Genomic DNA, 21,652 nt, shown 5'->3' with positions numbered 1-21,652 from the left:
GGCCAGGTCCTCGGCGCGAGGCTCCCGGGGGCTCGGCGGGGCTGCACCTGACGGCCGGGCCTGCGTCTTGGCACGAAGCTCATCGGCCACCGACAGCTGCGGGTGGCTTGGCCTCTCCGGATGCGAGAACTTGCACTTGATGCCGTAGGTGCATTTCTTGCCTAAGAGCCGCGGGGCAGAGAGAAGTCTGGGTGAGGGGGGGGCCTGAGGGGTCCCCACGGGAGAACCCACGTGGCCCCTCTCCGTGGGGATCCCTCCCTGCAGACACCCACCCCACCACCACTCCAGACTCTACTGCCCTGGTGCCACCAGACTGGCAGGTGAAGGGGCACGGGTGGGACCAGTGATGGAGCCCAGGTCACTGTCAGAACCAAGAGAAAGAAGAAAAAGGGGAGATGCAATGTAGCTAGCGGAAATAGGGGAAACATCTAAGGCAGAAGCTCTTTGGAGAGAGAAACTCCGGGTTCATTCTTTTTTTTTTTTTGTCGGTCGTGGGGCTTGAACTCTGGGCTTGGGCGGGTTCATTCTTAAAGGAAATCCTCAAAGCAGAGGAGGGAGTTGAACAAATTAAGAGCTGTAAATGACAATGAAACTCAGAAAGAGCCGGAATCCCAGAAGGTGGTTTGATCTTGGTGGTGTGATAAGAAGTTTGGAATGCGTTCTGATAAATGTCAGCTAACCCGGGAATGCAAGAAGGGCTAGCCTGGAAATAGAACTTTTGCTTTGATGACTCGCTGCTTTGCTTCATTGTTACTTGTGATCACTAACTGCTAGTTCCCCTTCCATAAACCTGCTTGTCATCACCTACACTGCCACCTGTGTGTGACCTGCTTGCCCCTTCAAAACCCTGCTGCAAGAGAGCTTGGCTGCTGGTCTTCACTGTTCTTAGCCGGGCGCTGGTGGCTCACGCCTGTAATCCTAGCTATTCAGGAGGCTGAGATCTGAGGATCGCGGTTCAAAGCCAGCCGGGGCAGGAGAGACCGTGAGACTCCTATCTCCAATAAACCACCAGAAAAGCGGAAGTGGTGCTGTAGCTCAAGTGGTAGAGCGCCCAGGCCCAGAGTTCAAGCCCCACGACTGACAAAAAAAAAAAAAAAGATTCTTAGCCTGATTGAGTGCTAGTGACTCTTTTCAGCGATCGAAGGTTCGAGTCTCACCAGCCCCAGGATGTTGGGATACTTCAGTCAGCAGTGTGACCATATGTCCAGGATCCTCCCCTTGACCAGAGTCTTGAGAGCAAATCTCTGGATCTGGTGACCTCCAGTCTCTATCTCCTCAGGGACCTACAGATGTGACTATCTTGGGGGCAGGGTGTGGGTGCTCCCGGGGAGGATTGTGCCTCTAGCTCTGCCTCTGTTTCCATCCCTTGTGTGAACCATTGGTCTCTTCCAGTGCGGTGTTCTAACAGAGCTGATCAGTAAGAGATCTGAACTAAGGCCCTTTGGAGTTCCAAAGGGAGCAGTCTGGGCCAGCCTGAACATAACTTCACACTCAGCGAGAAGTGACTTTGAATGTCATGCGAGGCCTTGTGGAAAATAAGACCTTGGCAAGATGACTTGCCAAAGATAAAGAGCTGACCGGAAGGTTGACGGTGATCAAATCCTTAACTCTCCCCCACCCCCAGGGTTTGAACTCAGAACCTTAAGCGTGTAAGGTAGCTGCTGAAGCACTTGAGCCATGCCTTCGGCCTTTGTCAAGGTTGGGCTCAAACCCTGAGTCCCTACTTCACCTCTTAAATAGCTGATAATACAGGCAGGAACCACCCCACCTAGCCTAATCCATAACTCTTAATGGATAGCCCATACCAAAGTCTGCGGTGGTCAGGTCTGAAAGGTCAGGGGGCAGAGGATAGCACGAGGACATGAGGTACAAGGAGGTCAGGTGAAGAGGCTGGGGGCACACAGCTTTCCTGCTTCTCAGACCCAGCCTGGCTCTCCATGTCACGCTGCACCCAGGCCACGCAACCATGTCTAAGATGTCAGTTCATCCTTCCAGGAGCCTTGTCAGGAAACTGCAGCCCCGAGAGCTTAGGTTCCTCTCCATAGCCACACAGATATTTCAGGACACAATGCGGGGTTAGAACCCAGAGCCTACGATGCCTGAGTGCCACCCACCATAGGGGCAGTGCTTCCAGGATGGCGCTGGGGGCCTCGGCTTCTTGCTCAAGAAGTTGCTCAGGGTGGGTCCCCGGCGGCCCAAGGGGTCATCAGGAGGCATGAATCTGAAGAACAACCAGAGATGAGTCAATGGCATCTGGATGGAGGTTGAGGGGACAGGCCCAAGCCACCCACTGAAGCACGGGCCATCCATCCAGGAGCTGCCAGGGCATGTTCAGCAGCACCCCCTCCCCTTCACCCTGAGCCCCCACACACCACAACACAGTTCCCCCTGGGGACCAAGCCAGCAGGCCCAGAAAACTCTAGCAACTCCTTTAAAAAAAAAATGTACCCATGTAGCCAGGCACCAGTGGCTCACACCTGTAATCCTAGCTTTTCAGGAGACTGAGATCTGAGGATCGCCGTTCAAAGCCAGCCCAGGCAGGAAAGTCCCTGAGACTCTGATCTTCAATGATCCACTAAAACTCCAGAAGTGGAGCTGTGGCTCAAGGCACTAGCCTTGAGTCCAAAAGTACCTGCTTCGTCAGAATTCTGCATTGTGCCTACTGCCTGGTGATTTTCCTCCAGGAAAACGGACATCATCCCTAGGGCGTCCCAGCTTCTCACAAGCCATCGGGAACTCCCTTGGCTTCATAGCTCCTAGAAGGTGTCATAGTGTAGGCATGCTCTCTTGTGTGCCACATCCCATGCCACACTTGGCTTGGGCATCACATGCGAGAGTCAGTGCTGACGGTGCCTCCTGGAAGCAGAGGCTTGGGCCATTGGCACACAGCACCTCAGCTGGTGTTCTGCAGACCCTCCTCTCCTCTGCAAACCCAGGGGCTCGGGGCTGCCTGCCCCTGCCTGCAACTCCCTCTCCTTGGCACAGGATAGGAACGTATACTCTGAGCTCAAAGGGAAAACGGCCCTCCAGAAGGAAAACTCCCGTTTGCCGAGATCCACCATTTTAAGTAAATACATTTGGCAAGGCGCTGATGGCTCACGTCTGTAATCTTAGTTACTCAAGAGGCTGAGATATGAATAAACAAATACATAAAAAGTCTGTTCCCAGAGATCTGTTTAAGCAGTGCAGAGGTTCTGGAGGAGGCCTGTGAACCCTATACACGGGAGAGGCTGTTTCCATGGGTTACTGTCTCCCTAAAAGTCAGAATCCTGCTGAGATCCCATCCTGGGGACAACTGGGTGATCCCTGGTCCCTGGAGGGCTCAGCTCCCGGCTCCCCACTGCGTCTCTGGCTTCGGAATTGGGCCCTGACCAAGAATCCAAGAATCTGTCTACAGTTATTAAAAGTCCCAGTGGCTTTGAGTCTCAGGAGCAGGACCGGTGCCAAGAGGGCCCTGGGGACGTGGCCGGGACACGGGGCAATGCCCTCGCTCGCTCAGGCAGCAGGCAGGCCCTGCTTCTGGCCGCCCTCGGCTGAGGCCAGTGCATGGGAGCTTGGCCTAGGCCCCTGGTGTCACCAGGCCAGAAGCAGCCACAACCCTCCAGCCCGCCATGAGCAATGCTGGAATCCACAGGTACCAGACTTGCCACTCTTTCTAGGCTTAGAAGAGAGCCGCGGGCCCTGAGTCTCTGGAAGTGACAGTGAGGGTTACCTCCTTGGGGGGGGGGGACTGTCACCCAGCAGCTGTCCTGGGGCTCAGGAGGACATCTTCGCCTTCCTCACTGCAGGGCTGGGAGTGGGGGAGGACCGTGCCGGGAGCCTCACCAGCGGACAGTGCAGACCCAGCACCACGGGGCCAGGGACCCAGCAGCTGACAAGCCTCACCCCAGCACCCCCCACCCAGGCACCTGCTGCCTGGCAACCCCAAGGTCAGTGTGCAGATCACCATTCCCGTGGTGCAGCTGTCTGATAGGTCCAGGCCGAGCTGACCCAGGGGCCAGGTCTAAGGAGCCAAACCAACAGGTTTGCCTGTCCATCTCAGCCAAGAGCCGGGTGCACACTCCGTTCCAGTCAGTCAAGGTCTTCACCGCCCATATAGCATTCAAAACAACAACAACAACGTTCAAGAAGGGAAAATAAGAAGAGAGGGAGTAGTCAGTAACCTTGCCTACTCAGGAGGCTGAGAGCTGAGGATTCAAGTTGAAAACCATTCCTGGCAGAAAAGTCCTTAAGACTCTTATCTCCAATTAACTAGCAAAAAACAGAAGTGTGCGTGTGGTTTAAGCGGTAGAGCACCAGCCTTAAGTGGAAAAAGTTAGATGAGAGCACAAGAACTGGGGTTGAAGGGAAGAGAAATTGAGAGGGAGAGCGAGAGAGCGAGCGCGCGTTTCCTGGGCTGCCCAGTGGTAAGGACAGGCCGGCTCTGTGCCCAGCCCTGCGCTCCGGCCCCGCGCCCTCCGCGCCGGCCCCGGCGCCCTCCGCGCCGGCCCCGGCGCCCTCCGCGCCGGCCCCGCGCCCTCCGTGCCAGCCCCCCCCCCCCCCGCGCCCTCCGTGCCGGCCCCGCGTCCTGCATGCCGCCCGTACCTGTCATTGACGAAGGAGAACATGAGCAGCCTCTGCTCGATGAACCACCCCCACTCGGGGTTCTCGCTCTGCAGGTCGCGGTAGCTGTCATTGGACACGATGACGCCGTCCTTCTCATAGGCCACCTTGACGATGTAGCGGTCGTCGTAGCACACCACGCGCTTGCCGTTCACCTTGCGGGACGGGGTGTACACGAGCACCTCCTGCCGCTCCAGCTCCTCCAACACGTGCTGCTCTGGGGTCACATGCAGAGACCCCATTTCAGGGTCTTGGGGAAGGACCCCTGACCACGAGCCCAGGGAGCCCCCTAGCCATTCCTGAGACCCCGCTCAGCCGCAGCCAGCAAGATGGAGGCAGGATTCCAGAAAGGGGAACAAACGACGGTGCTCCCAGTCTCCCAGAGGTTCACTTCTTTCACTGTCACTGACTTTGCAGCAGGCTGAGCGCACAGAGATTCTGAGTATCTGTACTGTGCCTTTCATGACACAGTCCAGAGGATGATACCCACAATATGGGAGAGCAGTAAGCCCTGTATGGTGGTGCACATCTGTAATCCCAGCTACTTAGGAAGGGGAGGTAGGAAGGTCTCAGTTGAGGACAGCATGGGTAAATGCATGAAACCTTATCTGGCAAACAAACTTAAAGCAAAAAGACTGGGGGTGCAAGTGCAAAGCCCTAAGTTCAATGCCTAGCACAGAAAAAAAGGAGTCTACTGAGTCCAGGATTCAGAAGGTGCGCTCTAAGCTGAGTGCCTGTGGCTCACGCCTGTAATCCTAGCTACTCAGGAGGCTGAGATCTGAGGATCTCAGTTGAAGGCCACCCCGGGCAGGAAAGTCCGTGAAACTCTTATCTCCAATAAACCACCAGAAAACAGGAAGCTCAAGTGGTAGAGCACTAGCCTTGAGCTGAAGAGCTGAGGGACAGCGCTCAGGCCCAGAGTTCAAGCCCCACAACTGACAAATAATAATAATAATACACCTTTTTACCTATCCCACAGTATCACAAGCAGACTGCTTATAAGCTCAGGGGCGTGCGAGTTCTTGTACAAGTTAGGAAGGAGGTAGACAGGTCAGCATGTACAGATATGGCAAGGTCCTTCCTGTCCGGGGCTAACCATCTGCATCCGGCAAGGGAGGCCTACTCTTTGACCTTAGTTTTACCTTTGAGACACAAAAATATAAATCTCTTCTACACATGACAATGACTCAGAACTCAGATGGAATATCAGCATAGGCCTGGGCACTGTCCCTCAGCTCTTCAGAACAAGGTGAGTGCTCTACCACTTGAGCCACAGAGCCACTTCTGGTTTTGTGCATGGTTTATTGGAAATAAGAATCCCCAGACTTTCCTACTCGGGCTGGCTTTGAATTGTGATCCTCAGATCTCAGCCTCCTGAGTAGCTAGGATTACAGGCGTGAGCCACTGGTGCCCGGCAGTATAGTCTTCATAAATTGTTTCTTCCCTCAAGTGATGGCCCTTTGCAACATGACATGATGTACAGACTGTGTAGGAGGGTGTGCTAATGAGCTGGGGGTGTACCCCAGTGCTAGAACATTTGCCTAGCAGAAGTACCTCCTCCCAAAAAAGAAGAACGGAAGGGAAAGGACGGAGGGAAGGAAGAAGGGAAGGAAGGAAGGAAGGAAAGAAGGAAGGTAGGAAGGAAGAAAGGAAGGAAAGAAGGAAAAGGCAGAGCACTTGCCTAAAAAAATACATAATGCATCCTGGTACACAGTGCAATTTTAAACAGCCATAAACTTGGAGAAGTAGGCGGCCCTGCGTGAACAGTGCCTGCTACCATTCCCAGTGCAGTCTTCTCTCATTAACACAACCCAAGTTGTGTTAATCATAATGTTTATAGGATCCTTGCTTGTGTTTTTTTAATGCGTGTGTATGAAGACTATTTCAGTGTGCTTACACATTGGACTTTTCACAGCTGGAATCATCCTGTAAGCTATATTCTAGGGGTTGAAGCTTGGGCCTCACACTTGCTGCTCACACTCTACCACTTGAGCCATGCCCCCTCCCCCGGACCCCACCCCAAACTTGCCCTTCTACACCTGCTTTGTTCATTCACCATGTGGTGGGCAAGGCTTGGCCAGACCCATGTATTCATTGTCAGCAGTGTATCTAAGTCCCTGGGACAGAAGCCCAGGGAACTCCCTAGGGAGCATCTCTTAAGAACTGTGGCTATCTGGTATGTACAGAATAGCCTCTTATAGTGGTTCTATCTTGCATTCTCTTGTTATTAATGAGATTGGGCATCTTTGCACATATTTATTGCCATTTATGTTTTCTGCACAAGGTAATTCATGCTTTAGGTCATCTTTCCATTGGTTCATTGTCCTTTTTTTTTTTTTTTTTTTTTACTTCTGGTTCATAGAAGATTCCTATAGCTCTAAGCAATATGTTATGTATAGCCTGCCCAAGTTTTAGTATCTCTCCCTCTCTTTGTCTCTATCTCCCTGTTTCTAGTATCTGTTAATGAACAGAGGTTTTTTTTTAAGTTACTAGAGTCAAGATTATTTATCAAAGCCAGGCGCCAGTGGCTCACGCCTGTAATCCTAGCTACTCAGGAGGTTGAGATCTGAGGATCGAGATTCAAAGCCAGCCTGGGTAGGAAAGTCAGTGAGACTCTTATCTCCAATTAACCACCAGAAAACTGGAAGTAGTACTGTGGCTCAAGTGGTAGAGTGCTTGCCTTGAGCTGAAGAGCTCAGGAACAGTGTGCTCAGGTCCAGAGTTCAAGCCCCGTAATAGACAAAAACAAAAGTTATTTATCTTTTGTTCTGTGTGTCTTATTTAAAATTCCTTTCCTACTATAAAATAATTTCTTACTCTTTGCTCCCTATCATAATGACATATTATACAACCAAATGGCTGGAGGCACGAGTCTCCCATTGAGATGATAAAGACTTGTTTGCAGTCGCTGGTTCATGAGGAGAATGAAAGGTGAGCATGCACTCCCTTCCTTCCCACCCCAATCCTGTAGCCATGACAGTGAAGAGATGCAATCATATCAAAAGTGGACTTGGGGACAGCAGCAAACTCAGGTCTGTGAGAAGTTTCAGAAGACAGGAAGCAGAGAAGACACAGCAACCCTGCCAAGTGGTGCTAGAGAGGCTGGCGGAGGCCAGAGCCCAGCTCCCCGGAGGCTGCATGCTACTCCCTGGGGCAGGGCCTGGCCGAGGTGCGTGTAGCAGTGCATTCACTCAGAGGGAACCAACCTATGCTCATCGCCTACCCAATCGCTATGAAGAACGAGAAGACACAGCAAGCCAGAAAGAGGGCTGCCACTGTGCTGATCTCCAACAGAATCCTCTTCATTCTGGCACTGGCACCCACTGCCTGCCTGTTCCCCGCAGGGCTGCCAGCCAGCACTCGTGGTGAGCCCTGCTATTCAGGGACGCAGCCATATTCAGGGACAGAAACCCCTTGGCACTTGCATAGGTTTATATGTTCTTTACTCACAATAAAAACTGACAAACACAGATCACCATACTGCTGGACAAAAACCAGAGAGAGACACACACACAGAGAGACAGAGAGACAGAGAAACAGACAGAGACACAGAGATAGACAGAGATGAACAGAGACCAGATCCCAGAGGATAATTTATAGAAGTTAACAGCACATTTTTCAAATGCCCAAGAAGATATTGTATCCATAAGCCAAGAATATTACTTTATTTTAAAATAAAAAATAATGGAGCTGGGCACTGGTAGCTCCTGTCTGAAATCCTAGCTACTCAGGAGGCTGAGATCTGAGGATCACAGTTTAAAGCCAGGCCAGGCAGGGAAGTCTGTGAGACTCTTATCTCCAAAAACTACCAAAAAAAAATGGGGAAGTGGAGTTGTGGCTCACATGGTAGAGCATTTTTGAACAAACAAAGCTCAGGCATAGCACCCAAGCCCTGAGTTCAAGCCCAGGACCAGAACAAAAATGAATGAATGAATGAATAAGTAAATAAATGTGAAACACAGAGTGGCCCAGAGGTCGACTCTCTGATGGCTGACTTTGCTGACCTGGGTTGGTAATGGTCTAGCCTCTGACATCTTACTATAAGAGAATCGGGAAAAAAAAAAAACCTATTTGGGGCTGAGAAGGTGGCTCAGTGGTAGAGCTCTTGTCTTGCATGCATGAGGCCCTGGGTTCAATTCCTCAGCACCACATAAGCAAAAAGAAAAAAGCCGGACATGGCGCTGTGGCTCAAGTGGTAGAGTGCTAGCCTTGAGCTGAAGGGACAGCGCTCAGGCCCAGAGTTCAGGCCCCACAACCGGACCCCCCAAAAAAAAACAAAACCTATTTATTTAAATCATAGAGTTTGATTATTTATTCCTGGTTTAAGAACTGAAATAGAACTGAGGATCTAGTTCAGTATGAAGGCCATTTGCCTATCATAGACAAGGCCCTGGGCTTCATCCCCAGTACCGAAAAAGTTACCCTTGCCTGGCCGAATGAATGTTTCTTTCAGATCTGATTGGCTCTGACAGGAGGAATACAGATCCAATCTTTCTTCAGAGTATTAAAAATTATGAGAGAATTATTTTTGGAACCTAATGGCTCACAGTCAAAGATAATCTAGCCATTCGCTGAGTCAAGAGTATTCATTGAGCACGTCTCTGCGCCAGAGGCTAGGCTAAGCCAAGATCAGGGGCCCCAGGAAACTTGAATACATTGAGGAGAGGATACCACTAAGCCCGGACTAACCAGCTGCCACTGTGGGGGGCATTACCCAGGAAGAGTGCACCACACCCCAACACGTTTGCCTGGGCCAGCCTACCTCTGATGGGGGTATCCGAACGTGTTGGCTCTTTCCTCCACGATGGGACAAAAACCTTGATGTACGTGTGTCCTCTGTCCCTGAACCAGTCCACAGCCAGCTGGATTCCCCGGCAAGAGAAGGCTTCTTTATTTCCATGGCTACGATAGAAAGACAGAGAAATCTGCAGAGCTATGACAAAGGTTCCTAACGGCCATCTTACAAGATGATCAAGATGGACCCAGACAATTCTGACCCAGGCGACTCTAACCCAGAGCATTCTTGGCTGAGCACAGTGGTGCGTGTTTGTAAATCCAGATACTCAGGAGGTCAAGATGACCAAGATTAGAAGCCATCCTGGGCAAAAATGTTAGCGGGAGCCCCATTTAACACACAAGCATGGCAAAGTGATGTGTGTCTGTAATCTCAGTTATCTGAGAATCACAGGTCGGTTTGAGGTCAGTCTCAGGAAAAGCACGAGACCCTATCTGAAAAACAAATATGTCACAATAAAAAAAGGACTGAGGGGATGGCTCAGCTGATAGAGCACTTGTCCAACAAATAAAAGGCCTTGAATTTAAACCCTCATACTGCCCAAAACAAGAAGATTAATTTAAAAAGTAATATATTCTAGCAAATTATGTATTTGTAGAAACTACAGCCTATAACTGTGACCAGGCAACTGTGAGACATACTCTGGCTCCAAGGGGGAAAACTGTCTAAGGATTCACTATCAGTCATCTCCTTAACCAAAGCCAATATGGACTGATGTGGAATGGATGGGTGGAGCCGTCTGCAGAACTGCTCTCGTCCTGAGAGATGGCCATGAATGTGTTACGGGGTTTCCCAAAGCCCAAACAAGGAGGCCAGCTCCCTACAAATCCCACCAGACACATCAATGAGCAGTGAGGGTAGAGGGAGGTCTCCAGGGCCATCTCCTTCACGAGCCCACAGTGGATTCCATCAGAGATAGACGAGCAGCGCTAGTGATCTAGGGACTGGCAGGACGTATGGACACCTGGAGGCTGAAAACCCTGGCTTAGGTCTTCATGAGGAATCACAGCCTGGTCTGTTCACATTAACGAATGGCTTGAGACACACAGCAGAGCCTTGCTGACCCACAGCCTGTGAAGGACAGCACTGGTCTGGCCATCCCCGAGCCAGAAGCCCCTGGCTGCTCCTGCAGCCAACATGCAGAAGGAGTGGATGATACCCAGTCTCTGGTTGTCCAGGACTGAGCACCCCCATGCCTGCAGACCCCAATAAAGGCTTGAAGTCTCAGAACTCCCCCACCCCACACCCCGGGGCAGCCATCCTTGAGGTTTTCCACTCGCCTGTCTGGAAGATGTGTGTTTGCTTTGCTTTTGCTTTGACTTTGCTTGGCTTTCATTGATCTGCTTCTGCTTTGGTCTCCCCCCAGGTCTGCCCTTGAATTCTTTCTTGAACAAGACCAAACCCTTGCTCGCACGCGCCTCATCTGGCAGCACACAGGGCAGTAAACTGGAAGGGACCAGAGCGGGCTTGGTGCCAGCTAAGAAGCCGTGGTGATGGGAACTGAGCTGCCCGTGGCAGAGAAGAGAGGAAATGTGGGTGAGCTTGAGCGCCATGTAGAAGGCACATCTCCAGAGCTCCATTTCTGATTAGCCGTGGAGGGTGGAATGAGGGCACTCTGGCATGGCTGGACGGGGGCTGTTCACGGACACAGGAATTCTGAAGGCAGATAGGGTTAAAAGCAGAATGTCACTCACAAGTTTGGTCTTGGAGGCACGCTGAGTTGTGGGGGGGGCGCTTTGTGACTGCCAGGTGGGTATGTGCGGCTTCAGGGAGGAGGTGTGAGCAGTAACAGTTGGGGCTCGTTGCCTAGGATTTGAGCAACAGTAGAAGCCACAATGTGGACAGAAATAACCGATTGCCGGGGAGGAAGTGAGAGTGTGGTGAGGAGTGGGGTCCCGGTGTTTTGCAGGGAAGGGAGACAGACAGCAGACCGGAGATCTTTCTGCTTCCTCCAGCCCCTTATCACACCAACCTTGACCCCTTCACCACAGGACCTTTGCACCAGTTCTTCCTTCCCCCTTGGCTTCATTCACTCCTGCATCTCCTGCAAATCTCAGCTGTGTGTTCATGTCCTTGGGAGCGGTGTCCCCTGACTTCTCGGATTCTCACAGCACCACACCACTGCCTTGTTCGCCACTGTGTTCCCCCTGCCTTTCTGGTCATTGTTTAGGGCTGAACAAAAGCGTGCTGAGAAGATGAGCTGTGTAGGCAGCAGGGATAGTCGTCTGGAAAGACCGTGGTAAGGCAGGACATGGGTGGTCCAGGGGCCAAGACTGCAGCGTGGCTGCCGCACAGGGAGAGGGCGGAGGAGAGGCAGAGGCAGGCCAGGCTCTGAGCAGCGTCCTGAGAGCCCTGACCATGTCTGCCTGCGGCCCGCACAAAGTCATCCATGACCCACCCTTGCTATTATCTCTGGGGACTAGGACAGACATAGGTTTTTAAAAACAAGGAAGGAGCCGGGCGCTGGTGGCTCACGCCTGTAATCCTCACTACTCAGAAGGCTGAGATCTGAGGATCACGGTTCAGAGTCAGCCCGGGCAGGAACATCCATGAGATTTTGATCTCTGATAAACCACCAGAAAACCAGAAGAGGCACTGTGGCTCAAGTGGTAGAGCGCTAGCCTTGAGCTGAAGAGCTGAGGGACAGTGCCCAGGCCCAGAGTTCAAGCCCCATGACTGACACAGAAACAAAAACAAAAACAAGGAAGGAGCCAGGTGCCAGAGGCTCACGTTTGTGATCCTAGCTACTTAGGAGGCTGAGATCTAAGGATCGAGGTTCAAAGCCAGCCCAGCCCAGGCAAAAAAGTCTGTGAGACTCTTATCTCCAATTAACCACCAGAAAAACCAGAAGTGGCTCAAGTGGTATAGCTGAAGAACTCAGGGACAGAGTTCAAGTCCCACAACTGAAATAGAAAAGAAAAAAAGCCAAGGATGTAGTTGGAAGCACTAAGCTGTCCAGCCGGAAGTCAGGCTGTAGGGGAAGGAGGAAGACATTCGGAGCCTGGCGTGGCCGCCAGGTCTGGGGTTCTCCACAGTGAGAGGAGACATCCAGGCTGAGCCAGGAGACTCCCACAAACCACAGGGAGAATACCTTAATGCAGGGGCTGTGGGAAAGAAAAAGGACTGGGACACGAGGTCTTGCCAGCCCAGGAGGAAAAAGGAAAGGACTTGGAGGGAGAAGGCGGCCGCTCTCCAGGTGATCAGCCCTGTAGAAACACGGTGCGGTCAGGAACATAAGCCTTGTTTTCAGTACAGCCTGCAAGGCTGGAAGCCTCGGTGTGATCCTAGCTCTGCATGTCTGCCTTGAGGTAACACATCCCCAGACATCACCATCATCGGCCTCTCGCAGGCCCGCAGGCCTGGTGGGCTGTCAGAGGGCCTAGGGGTAAACCAACACGTGCTGCTGGGGAGAGCACTTGGAGCAGAGTCCAGTAAGGGCCTCCACCGGGCCTCAGAGTGCTGGGGGTGGGGTGCACCAATGGAAGGGAGAGGGGACCTGAGTCATGCTGGGGTCCCATCCCAGCACCTACAGGGACATGGACAAACCGTAAGCTGTCCATGCCTGCTCTCTGCACTGGTTTAGAAGGCCCATATGGAGAGGCATCCCTGCTGCTCCTGTGAGCTCCCACGTGTGCAGAGAGTTCTGCCTGCCGGGCCGTGAGGCACATTTCAGTCTCATTCCATCACTGCCACAAGCTCCTGCAGAAGTGACCTTCGCCTCCGTTGTCCCCTTGAAACTGAAGCAAAGCAACGCACCCAGCACTCTGCTCTCCAGGCAACCAGACCTGACTGCCACCTTCAGCTCTCCCTCCCGTCTCCTCAAGACCCCTGGGGCCCCCAGGGCAGCTCCTCTGGCTAAATAGCTCCTGCTCAGGTGAGGACCCTTGGTGGAACTCTTAACATGCACTGGGAACCGGCTTAGAAGGCCATGAGAAAAGGAAACAGGAGCCCTGAGGTTTTGAAAAGGGGAAGTGGGCTGGTGTCTGACAGCCACAAGGCGGGGGGCTGTCACTCAGAGAAATGACACAATCTGGTTGTACACCACTGTACCCTTGACCGGTTCCCAAGAAGGCCCTGAAGTGGTGAGGAGCTCCCGAAACAGCCAGCGGGAAGCAAGGCCATGGGAGAAATGGAGGCGGGGAGCTCCGGGGTCGGCATGGTAGAGGGCTGGTGCTATTTCTGCTGTTATTTATGGGTGGCAGTTGAAACGGCCCTGTTGTAACTGTCACCACTCTGAGCCTTCGCATGAGATCTCTGCCCAGCTCAGGCCAGAGGAAGAGAGGCAGAGTAGGCGCTGCTCTGGACACCCTGATTGATGATAAGAGCAGACATGGATGAGGACCTAGGTAGAGGCTCAAGGCTCAAGTTAATCAGAACAGATCTAGAGGCTCAGAGGCCAGTCTGACCTTATCTGGGCTGGGTATGGTGATAGGCACCCATAATCTCAGCATTCAGGAGACAGGCAGGACGGTAAGTTTGAGGCCACACTGGGCTAGACAGGGAGACCCTCTCTCTCAAAACAATACCTTTATCTCAAAAACTGGCTTAATTTTTGTCTCAAAAATCTCTTTCCTACCTCCCTGAGAAGTCATATGTAAACCAAAGTACAGATCCAGCTTGGATGCCCATCTGTGGACAATTCCTTCCAGAAGAAACAGTCTGTTAGGTTTTAAAATGAAAACATCAAACCTGAAAAAAAAAGGCCAATGTGCTCCAAACACATTGCACAAAGCCCCACTCCGGAGCAAGAAGAGGATGTGAAATCACCGGGTGTTTTCCCTCCATGCTGCCTCTTCTAGACTTGCCTACAGAATGCAAAATAGGTTGGGGCCTAGGAGTCCACCGAAGACATGTGCTCACAGCAGCTCCTGAGAACCCACGAGCTTCCTGCCCACTGCCAGACAGCTCCTAGCAGGTTCTCAGCGAGAGCCACCTCCTCTTTGCAAAGTGGCAGATAGAGGGATGGCCCTTCTATAGGGTCTGTGAGTCCTGCAGGACCATGCGATGCAACACCACACAAGCACCAGCCGTGTAGGAACAAGGCCTGGCACCAGCAGCCCCCAGTGAAGGAAAGTCTAGGAGACTCTTATCTCCAGTTAGTCACAGAAAAAGTGGGCAATGGCGCTGTGACTCAAGTGGTAGAGCGCTAGCCTTGAGCAAAAGGAGCTCAGGGACAGTGCCCAGGCCCAGAGTTCAAGCCCCAGGAGTGGCAAACTAAAAAGATAATAATAATAATAGCTACTGAAATACAATTTCATGAAGGAAGGAAAAAAAGTTACTGAAAAGCCAGGCTCTGAAAGCCAAGGCACAGCCACCACAGCCCCGAGGACAGAGTCACAGCAAGCAATGGACACCGGGTTTTACCAAAAGCAGCCACATGAAGCGACCCACGTCACACTTGATCTTCCAGCTCCCCCAGAGCCAGACAGCACGCAAACAGCAGGGTCCACATCAAGACAGAGGACAAGGCTGTGAAACACTGCAAACCTCAGGAGGAGGGCCTTTCAACGCTGTGTGAAGTCTAAGGTCAGCCGGTGATGAGATGCCCATTGGGCTTTCAACTATCCATGGTCTGTAGAGGGTGACCCTCTGCTTGGAGCTCTTCCACAGCTGAGGATCCAGCAGGCTCTGGGGGCCATGGATCCTGCAGAAACTCCCAGTGGGCACCACAGTAAACATCACTGCAGGGGGAAAGGCCAGGAAGGGGGCAGACCTTAGGCCCCCACTCTCTCCCATAGCCTACTTTTGAAGGAAGCAAATGAAGTCCCACAATTAAGTGGTTATGCAATTTGTCCCCTTTCCCTAACTGTTACAATCCAGGGGACAGGGAGTAGAGGGGCAGGGATTTGTGTGTGTGTGTGTGTGTGTGTGTGTGTGTACAGAGAACACAGTCTGGTTGGCTGAGGTATTTTTATAAGCAGCAAGTGTGTCAAAACATTTAGGCAGGAGGTTTCAGTAATGATTTCCCTTTATAAGCCACACAGAGTGAGTGCAAAGGACTAAGCTCATAACGGTTAAAGGAAGTTGCGAGTGGAAGTGGCAGACCAAATGGATTCACCCAGTGCACTTCATGCGCACTAAAGCACATGGCTTAATCTTGAATTCCAGGCCACGGCAGAGACCTCCACCAAAAGACAGCCCTCCGGTGGACTCCTGTTATAACAAGTTCCAAAGATATTCTCTGGCCCCAAAGAGAGAAGCTGGTGTTCTGTGACCACTTTAATGTTCCAATTTGGAACTCAAGAACTCCAATCATCTCAGACTGGGAAGGACTTTGATGTACATGGTAATCATCTTCTATCCAAAGCCTTTTCTGATTGGTCCCTAGCAAAGAGAATCACTCAAAGGATAGATCCCCCATGCTTACACCCCTCTCAGAGATTACTCAATTTTTAAAAGTCTTGTTAACAAACCAGAGGTCTTGAACTTAGCAGGACAGCTCAGGCTTCTGTATCTGTTACCCTGTGGGGTAAGAATGTGATAGAGAGAAGGTGGAGAAGCAAGGACTCTTGTCTGTTGACATATTCCACATCAAGGAGACTGGCTGGGTATAAATGGAGTAAGCCTATCGCCAGTGGCTCATACCTGGAATCTTAGCTACTCAGGAGGCTAAGTTCTGAAGATCAAGGTTTCAAAGCCATCTCAAGTAGAAAAATCCAAGAGACTCTATGTCCAATTAACCAGCAAAAAGCTAGAAGGGGAGATGCGGCTCAAATGGTAGAATGCCAACTATGAACCCAAAAGCTAACCAAGAGCTAGAAGGTCCTGAGTTCAAGAACACACACACACACACACACACACACACACACACACACGAGCAAATGCTCTTTGACGCAACAGGCAACAGATGTGGGGACAGCCCCCCAAGACTGGGCATGCCTGAGTGAACTATTCCAAACTTCCGCTCTGCCAAGTAAGCCCCAAGGCCCAGGAGAACCCCCAGCCTACCTGTGGACACAGTGAGAGCCGCTGTTCTGAATTCCTGCTGGTAACTTGCTTATTTAAACAGGAAAGCATGTGTAGTTTTCAGCTATGAGTGAACTATTTCCGATGACTCTGCCCTTTGCCTGGTTGTAGCTCAGCCCAGGACTAGGAGGATGCAACTCTGGGCACTCCCAACTGGCCCTGCCTTCAGCCAGGGGAATCTGTGGGAAATCTGTCCCCGCACAGCTCAGCCAAACCAGGCATGGTAACACTGCCATGTTCAAATCCCCAAACACACAAAGCCAAGCCACACAGAGTCACACAGCCACATCTGTAGCTGGTAGCAGGGTGGGGGGCTGGGGGTAGAGGGAGGAGGAGTCCAGACACTTCTCCCAAATCTAACAAGGTAACAGCAACCTCACACCCCCACCAGCCCCACAGCAGATGGCTAGAGAAACGATTCAACCAATTCTTCCCATCAGATGCTGAACTCTTGAGGCAGACAGGGGGAGGGTCCAATGGCACAGAAGTGGTACCAAGTGCTTTCAAGTCATTTTCCATCTTGCAGTCACACAGCTAGCTAGTGATAGAGCAAAGGGACAACCAACCCCTGATCCTGCGCTCCTCCGGGTTACCAGCCCCGCCCCAACCCGCAGCTCCAGACAAGGAGAGGCTCAGAGAGACTCAGCAATTTGCTGAATTCATACAGCCACTGAGAGGTGGATCAGAGTCCAAAGCCCAGCCCAAGCCCAGTCCAGGTCCCAGTAGCTCACACCTGTAATCCTAGCCACTCAGGAGGCTGAGATTTGAGGATCAAGTTTCAAAGCCAACCTGGGTAGAAATGTCCATGAGACCCTTATCTCCAATTAACTACCAACAAAAACAAAAACAACCCCCCCCCCCAGGACCTGGAGCTGTGGCTCAAGTTGTAGAGCTCTAGCTTTGAGTAACAAAGCAAAGGGGCAGCACCCAGGCCCTGAGTTAGAGCCCCAGGACTGGCACCAAATAAGTAAATAAATAATAAATGACTGAGTCAATGCTCTTTGGGCCATAGAAAGATGGTTCTCAGGGCTCCTGAGAATAGCACAGCCCCGGCCTCCTCAGGAAAGCTACCTCATTGCCACGTTGCTGCCGTCGATCACTATGGGCCGCAGGGAACTGGCCAGGTCGCCATCATCCTCTTCCAGTGCTCGCTGAGCAGAGTTCAGGGCCCCACAGGAGCCCCTGGGAACCAGCAGGGGCCCCGTGCTGCTGAGTAGACCCTCCTGGGTCCCCGGGCGGCTACCTGTGTGGATCAGCTCCTGCAGCACATCGTTGACCAGGGCTCCGTCGCCCAGCTTGCCCAGCACCCTGACCACGTCCTCACGGCTGTAACCCAGCTTCTGGAAGAACTCCATCTTGCGCTCCATAGTATGTGGTATGTATGGGTTCTGTCCCCAGCTTCTTCCTGGCGAAGCCCCACGGACATGTGCTTTAAAAGACAAGATAAGAAAAGCATTCATCAGACATCTTCTAAGCAGCCCAGCAGCCACGGTGACAGAGGGCAACTGTGTGCCCAGGCCTCCCTCCCAGCTCTGTCAGGAAATAATCACGTTAACCCTGCTCCCCTCGGGGATTTTCCGCTGCTCTGCGTGGCTGCGGAGCCTGCAGCAGCTTCCATCAGGCTGAGTGTGGCAGAGCATTCTCTCAGGCCCTTCCCTCTGACCCACCAGAGCCCAGTGCAGGGGCTGAGCAGGTCTCTCAGAGCCTACTATGGGCCAAGGGCATTTCTAAGTCTCTGTAGGGAGCTAATGGTGTCTACCCAAATTCCTATGCTGATGCCCTTAGTGGCAGAAGCTCACAATGCCACCCTATTTGGAGACAGGGCCTTTAAAATGAGGCCATTCGAGTGAGCCCTCATCCAGTGACTGGATTCCTTGCGAGAACAGGAGATGTGGACACAGACACCCACGAAGGAAGGACCCGGGAAGATGCTGGAGGATGGTGGCTACCTGCAAGCCCAGGAGAGCGGCTGCCAAAGAAACCAACCCTGCCCACATCTTTGTGTTGTTGTCGGTTATGAGGCTTGAACTCAAGGCCTGAGCACTGGCCCTGAGGTTTTGTGCTCAAGGCTAGCACTCTACCACTTTGAGCCACACAGCTCCACTTCTGGTTTGGGGTGGTTAATTGGAGAGAAGAGGTAAGAGTCTCATGGACTTTCCTGCTCAGGCTGGCTTCAAACCATGATCTCAGCCTCCTGAGTAGCTAGGATTACAGGTGTGAGCCACCAGTGCCCACCCCTGCTGACATCTTGATCCACAACTTCAGACCTCCAGAACCCTGACAGAGTGGATTTCATAGTGTCAACACCTAGCCTGCAATGATTTGTTCAGGAAGCCCTGGTAGATAATATGGACTCCTGGCTTCCACAGGGAAAATGGGCCTTGAGTTCCTTCCTTGGCCCATTCATGGTGGTCACCACCACCGACACACCTCCCCGCTCTGGAAGGAAGGGAGAGAAAGGAAGACGAAGACAGTAACAGACTTTAGGACCATGAAAGCTTATATCTGGTGGACAACTTTGTGGTTTGCCTATCACTTTCACACAAAATCTCTTCCTTCAAGCTCCAGTGGCTCCCTGTGGGAGGATAGAGACAAGGGTTCTCCTTTGATGAGAGAGGAAACTGAGGCACAGAGAAGGGAAGAGTAGAGATGACAAGTGGTAGAGGCTGATAATTAGTAGGTCCCCTAAAAAATTTGTCATTTGTAAGCTGCTCAGAATAGAAGCAACGTCTTGTTCTTCCAGAAATGGAAAACACAAGAAGCAACTAGGTGACTTCTCTTTGGTCACCAAAGAACAGCTGTGAGGTGAGTCTAGGCTTATTTTGTAACTCTGCATTCAGGTGTGACAGAAACAGAAACATTTCTGAGATGAAGGAAGACGTGGGTGTTTGGCAGGGATGGGCGGGCAGCGCGGCTCCTTCTCAGAGGGCAGGACAGCTGTTTTGTACAGAGGGCGAAAGTAGCAGAATTTTCCTAATTCAGAATCTTTTCTTTTTCTCCTTTAGAACTTTAAAATCAATTTGAGCCGGATGGGGTGGTTCATGCCTATAATCCCCAAGGCAAAGATCAAGAGGATTGCAGTTTAAGACCAGCCTGGACAGAAAAGTTAGCAAGAGCCTTCAACAAACAGGTCAGGTGTAGTGATTTGTCCCCTGTGAAGTCTCATACTGGACTAGGTTTGAAAGTACGAGACCATCTCTGAAAAATAACTCAAGTAAAAAAGGATTGGGGGTGTGGCCTAGCATCTGCAAGCCCTGAATTCAAACCCCAGAATCATCAGTAAATAAAGAAAATCAACTTTGCTCTCTTTCAGAACAAACTTCTCCTAACTAAAGAAAGAGGAAGCTGTGAGGAGCCTTCCTGGTCCCTGCATGCCAACGCTCCCCGGAATGGGATGGCTCTTGAACTCCCCAGCTGCTTGCATTGCTTTTCTATTTTTAAAACCTGAGAGTCTGAACAACTTCATCTCAGGGTTCTTCCTCAATCTTGACTGGAAGTCACAAGCAGCGAAGATTAGTAATAAAAATCTGCAGAGGCCTCATGAGCTCATGTGATGGTCAGCACCCCAACTCTATCCCCTTGGGCTACTAGTCATGGTGACAGTCCCCTGGGAAGACTTTCTGGTAGAGTTCAAAGTCAGAGACCAAGGCCAGGTGCCAGTGGCTCACCCCTACCACTTTAGCTACTCAGGAAGCTGACATCAAGTCCTGGAGACTCTGATCTCCTCTAACCTCCCAAAAAAGCTGGAAATGGAGCTGTGGCTCAAGTGGTAGAGTACTACTCTTGAGCAAAAAGAAGCTCAGAGAGCGACCAGGCCCTGAGTTTAAGGCCCAGGACTAGCACGTGTGTGTGTGTGTGTGTGTGTGTGTGTGTGTGTATGTGTGCATGCACGCGCTCACACACACACACACACACAAGTCAGAGCCCCACTTAACAGACAGAAGCCAAGAAGGGGAAGAAGAGGGTTAGACAAGGGAATTGCATGAGATGGATTTTTCTGGAATCAGCCCCAGCCCCAAGTTGAAGACCCCAAAAGTCTAGAAAGTTCTGACTGGAAGATCTGAGGAAATACGAAAGTGAAGGAAGGGAAGAGAGGGATAAGAAACAGAGGGCCGTGGCTATGTAGTAGGTTCACCAGCCCAGAAATTCAGAGACAAGGCGCTTCCTATGATACTGTCTCTGGATACTCAACTGCCCCGCAAAGTGGAAACGCCCTCCTGCCTCCTGCTGCACCATCTGTGAGAACAATGAAGCCAAGAAAAGTTTTCATGACTTACCCAGGGTCCCAGAGCTGCTCAACAGAAGAGGCCCCAGGAACCACGCTGCCTCTGGCCCAGGCCGGAGGGCGCCTCCTAGTGACAGACTGCCCAAAGGCCTCACAACAGCCCCCAAGGTGCTGATCGCCTTGTCCCTGCCCCAGCCCCTGTCCCCAGGGCTGCTCTGGGTACCAGGTGCCCACTCCACAGAAATGCACACGAGGGACTTCCACTGGGAGGGGACACCATAAGGAGAAAGGACTCCTGACTGTGGCTCACCCAGTGTCAACCGAAAGTTCCCCTTGCATCTCCAGACCCACCCCCTTGAAACCAGCTGTCCTGTCTGCTTGATTTGTTGTTGTTGTTGTTTTCAGTTAAATGTAAAGTAACAAAGAGACAAAGATTTCAGTCTATAAGATTGGCTTCTAACAAAATTAAATGGGGGTAAATATAGAACAACGTATTTTGAGCTTGAATCACTTTCAATGTACAGTTCCATGGTGTTCTGTACGTTCACCTCTAACTCAGACCTATGAAAGTCTATATCCATTGATACCGCCCCCCACTGCGTCTGATCTCAGGTTCTAGAACCATCTTTCTACAGTCTCTAGGAATTCTTTTGTGTGTGTGCCAGCCCACAGGGCTTGAACTCGGGGCCTCATGCTCTCTATTGGCTTCTTCACTCAAGGCTGCCTGGCATTCTACCACTTGAGCCACAGATCCTCTTCTGGCTTTTTGCTGGTTATTTGGATTCTCTTGGATTTCTCTGCCTGGGCTGGCTTGGAACTACGATTCTTAGATCTCAGCCTCCTGAATAGCTAGGATTATAAGTGTGAGCCACCGCGTGTGGCCTGATCTCCCTTTTGATCACATATAAGTGGAATCATACAGTGTTTGTCCTTTAGTCATGACTTACTTGGCATCATGTCTCAAGATTCATCTATGTTGTAGCAGGTATTAGACGTTCCTTTATCACATGGCTGAATGATACTCTCCTAGGTATATACTCCACACAGTATAAGTATCTAAGTGC

General features: G+C 51.5%; 1 protein-coding gene across 1 annotated transcript; it reads right to left on the bottom strand.

Moving 5' to 3' along the window:
• Zc3h12d (zinc finger CCCH-type containing 12D) lies at positions 1-20,796 on the bottom strand (the record flags this gene model as incomplete). The annotated part of the gene is made up of 6 exons (XM_013026938.1): positions 20,641-20,796; positions 17,435-17,792; positions 9,365-9,504; positions 4,585-4,819; positions 2,115-2,221; positions 1-161 (listed from the first exon to the last, which is right to left on the bottom strand). Coding segments are annotated over exons 2-6 (939 nt in total), but the record flags the coding sequence as incomplete, so codon positions are not given.
• Between the last annotated feature and the right edge of the window lie 856 nt (positions 20,797-21,652).

Source organism: Dipodomys ordii, unplaced genomic scaffold, assembly GCF_000151885.1.
Source record: "Dipodomys ordii isolate 6190 unplaced genomic scaffold, Dord_2.0 Scaffold98, whole genome shotgun sequence".
Lineage (NCBI taxonomy): Eukaryota > Metazoa > Chordata > Mammalia > Rodentia > Heteromyidae > Dipodomys > Dipodomys ordii.
This window is presented reverse-complemented; position numbering and strand designations above follow the sequence as displayed.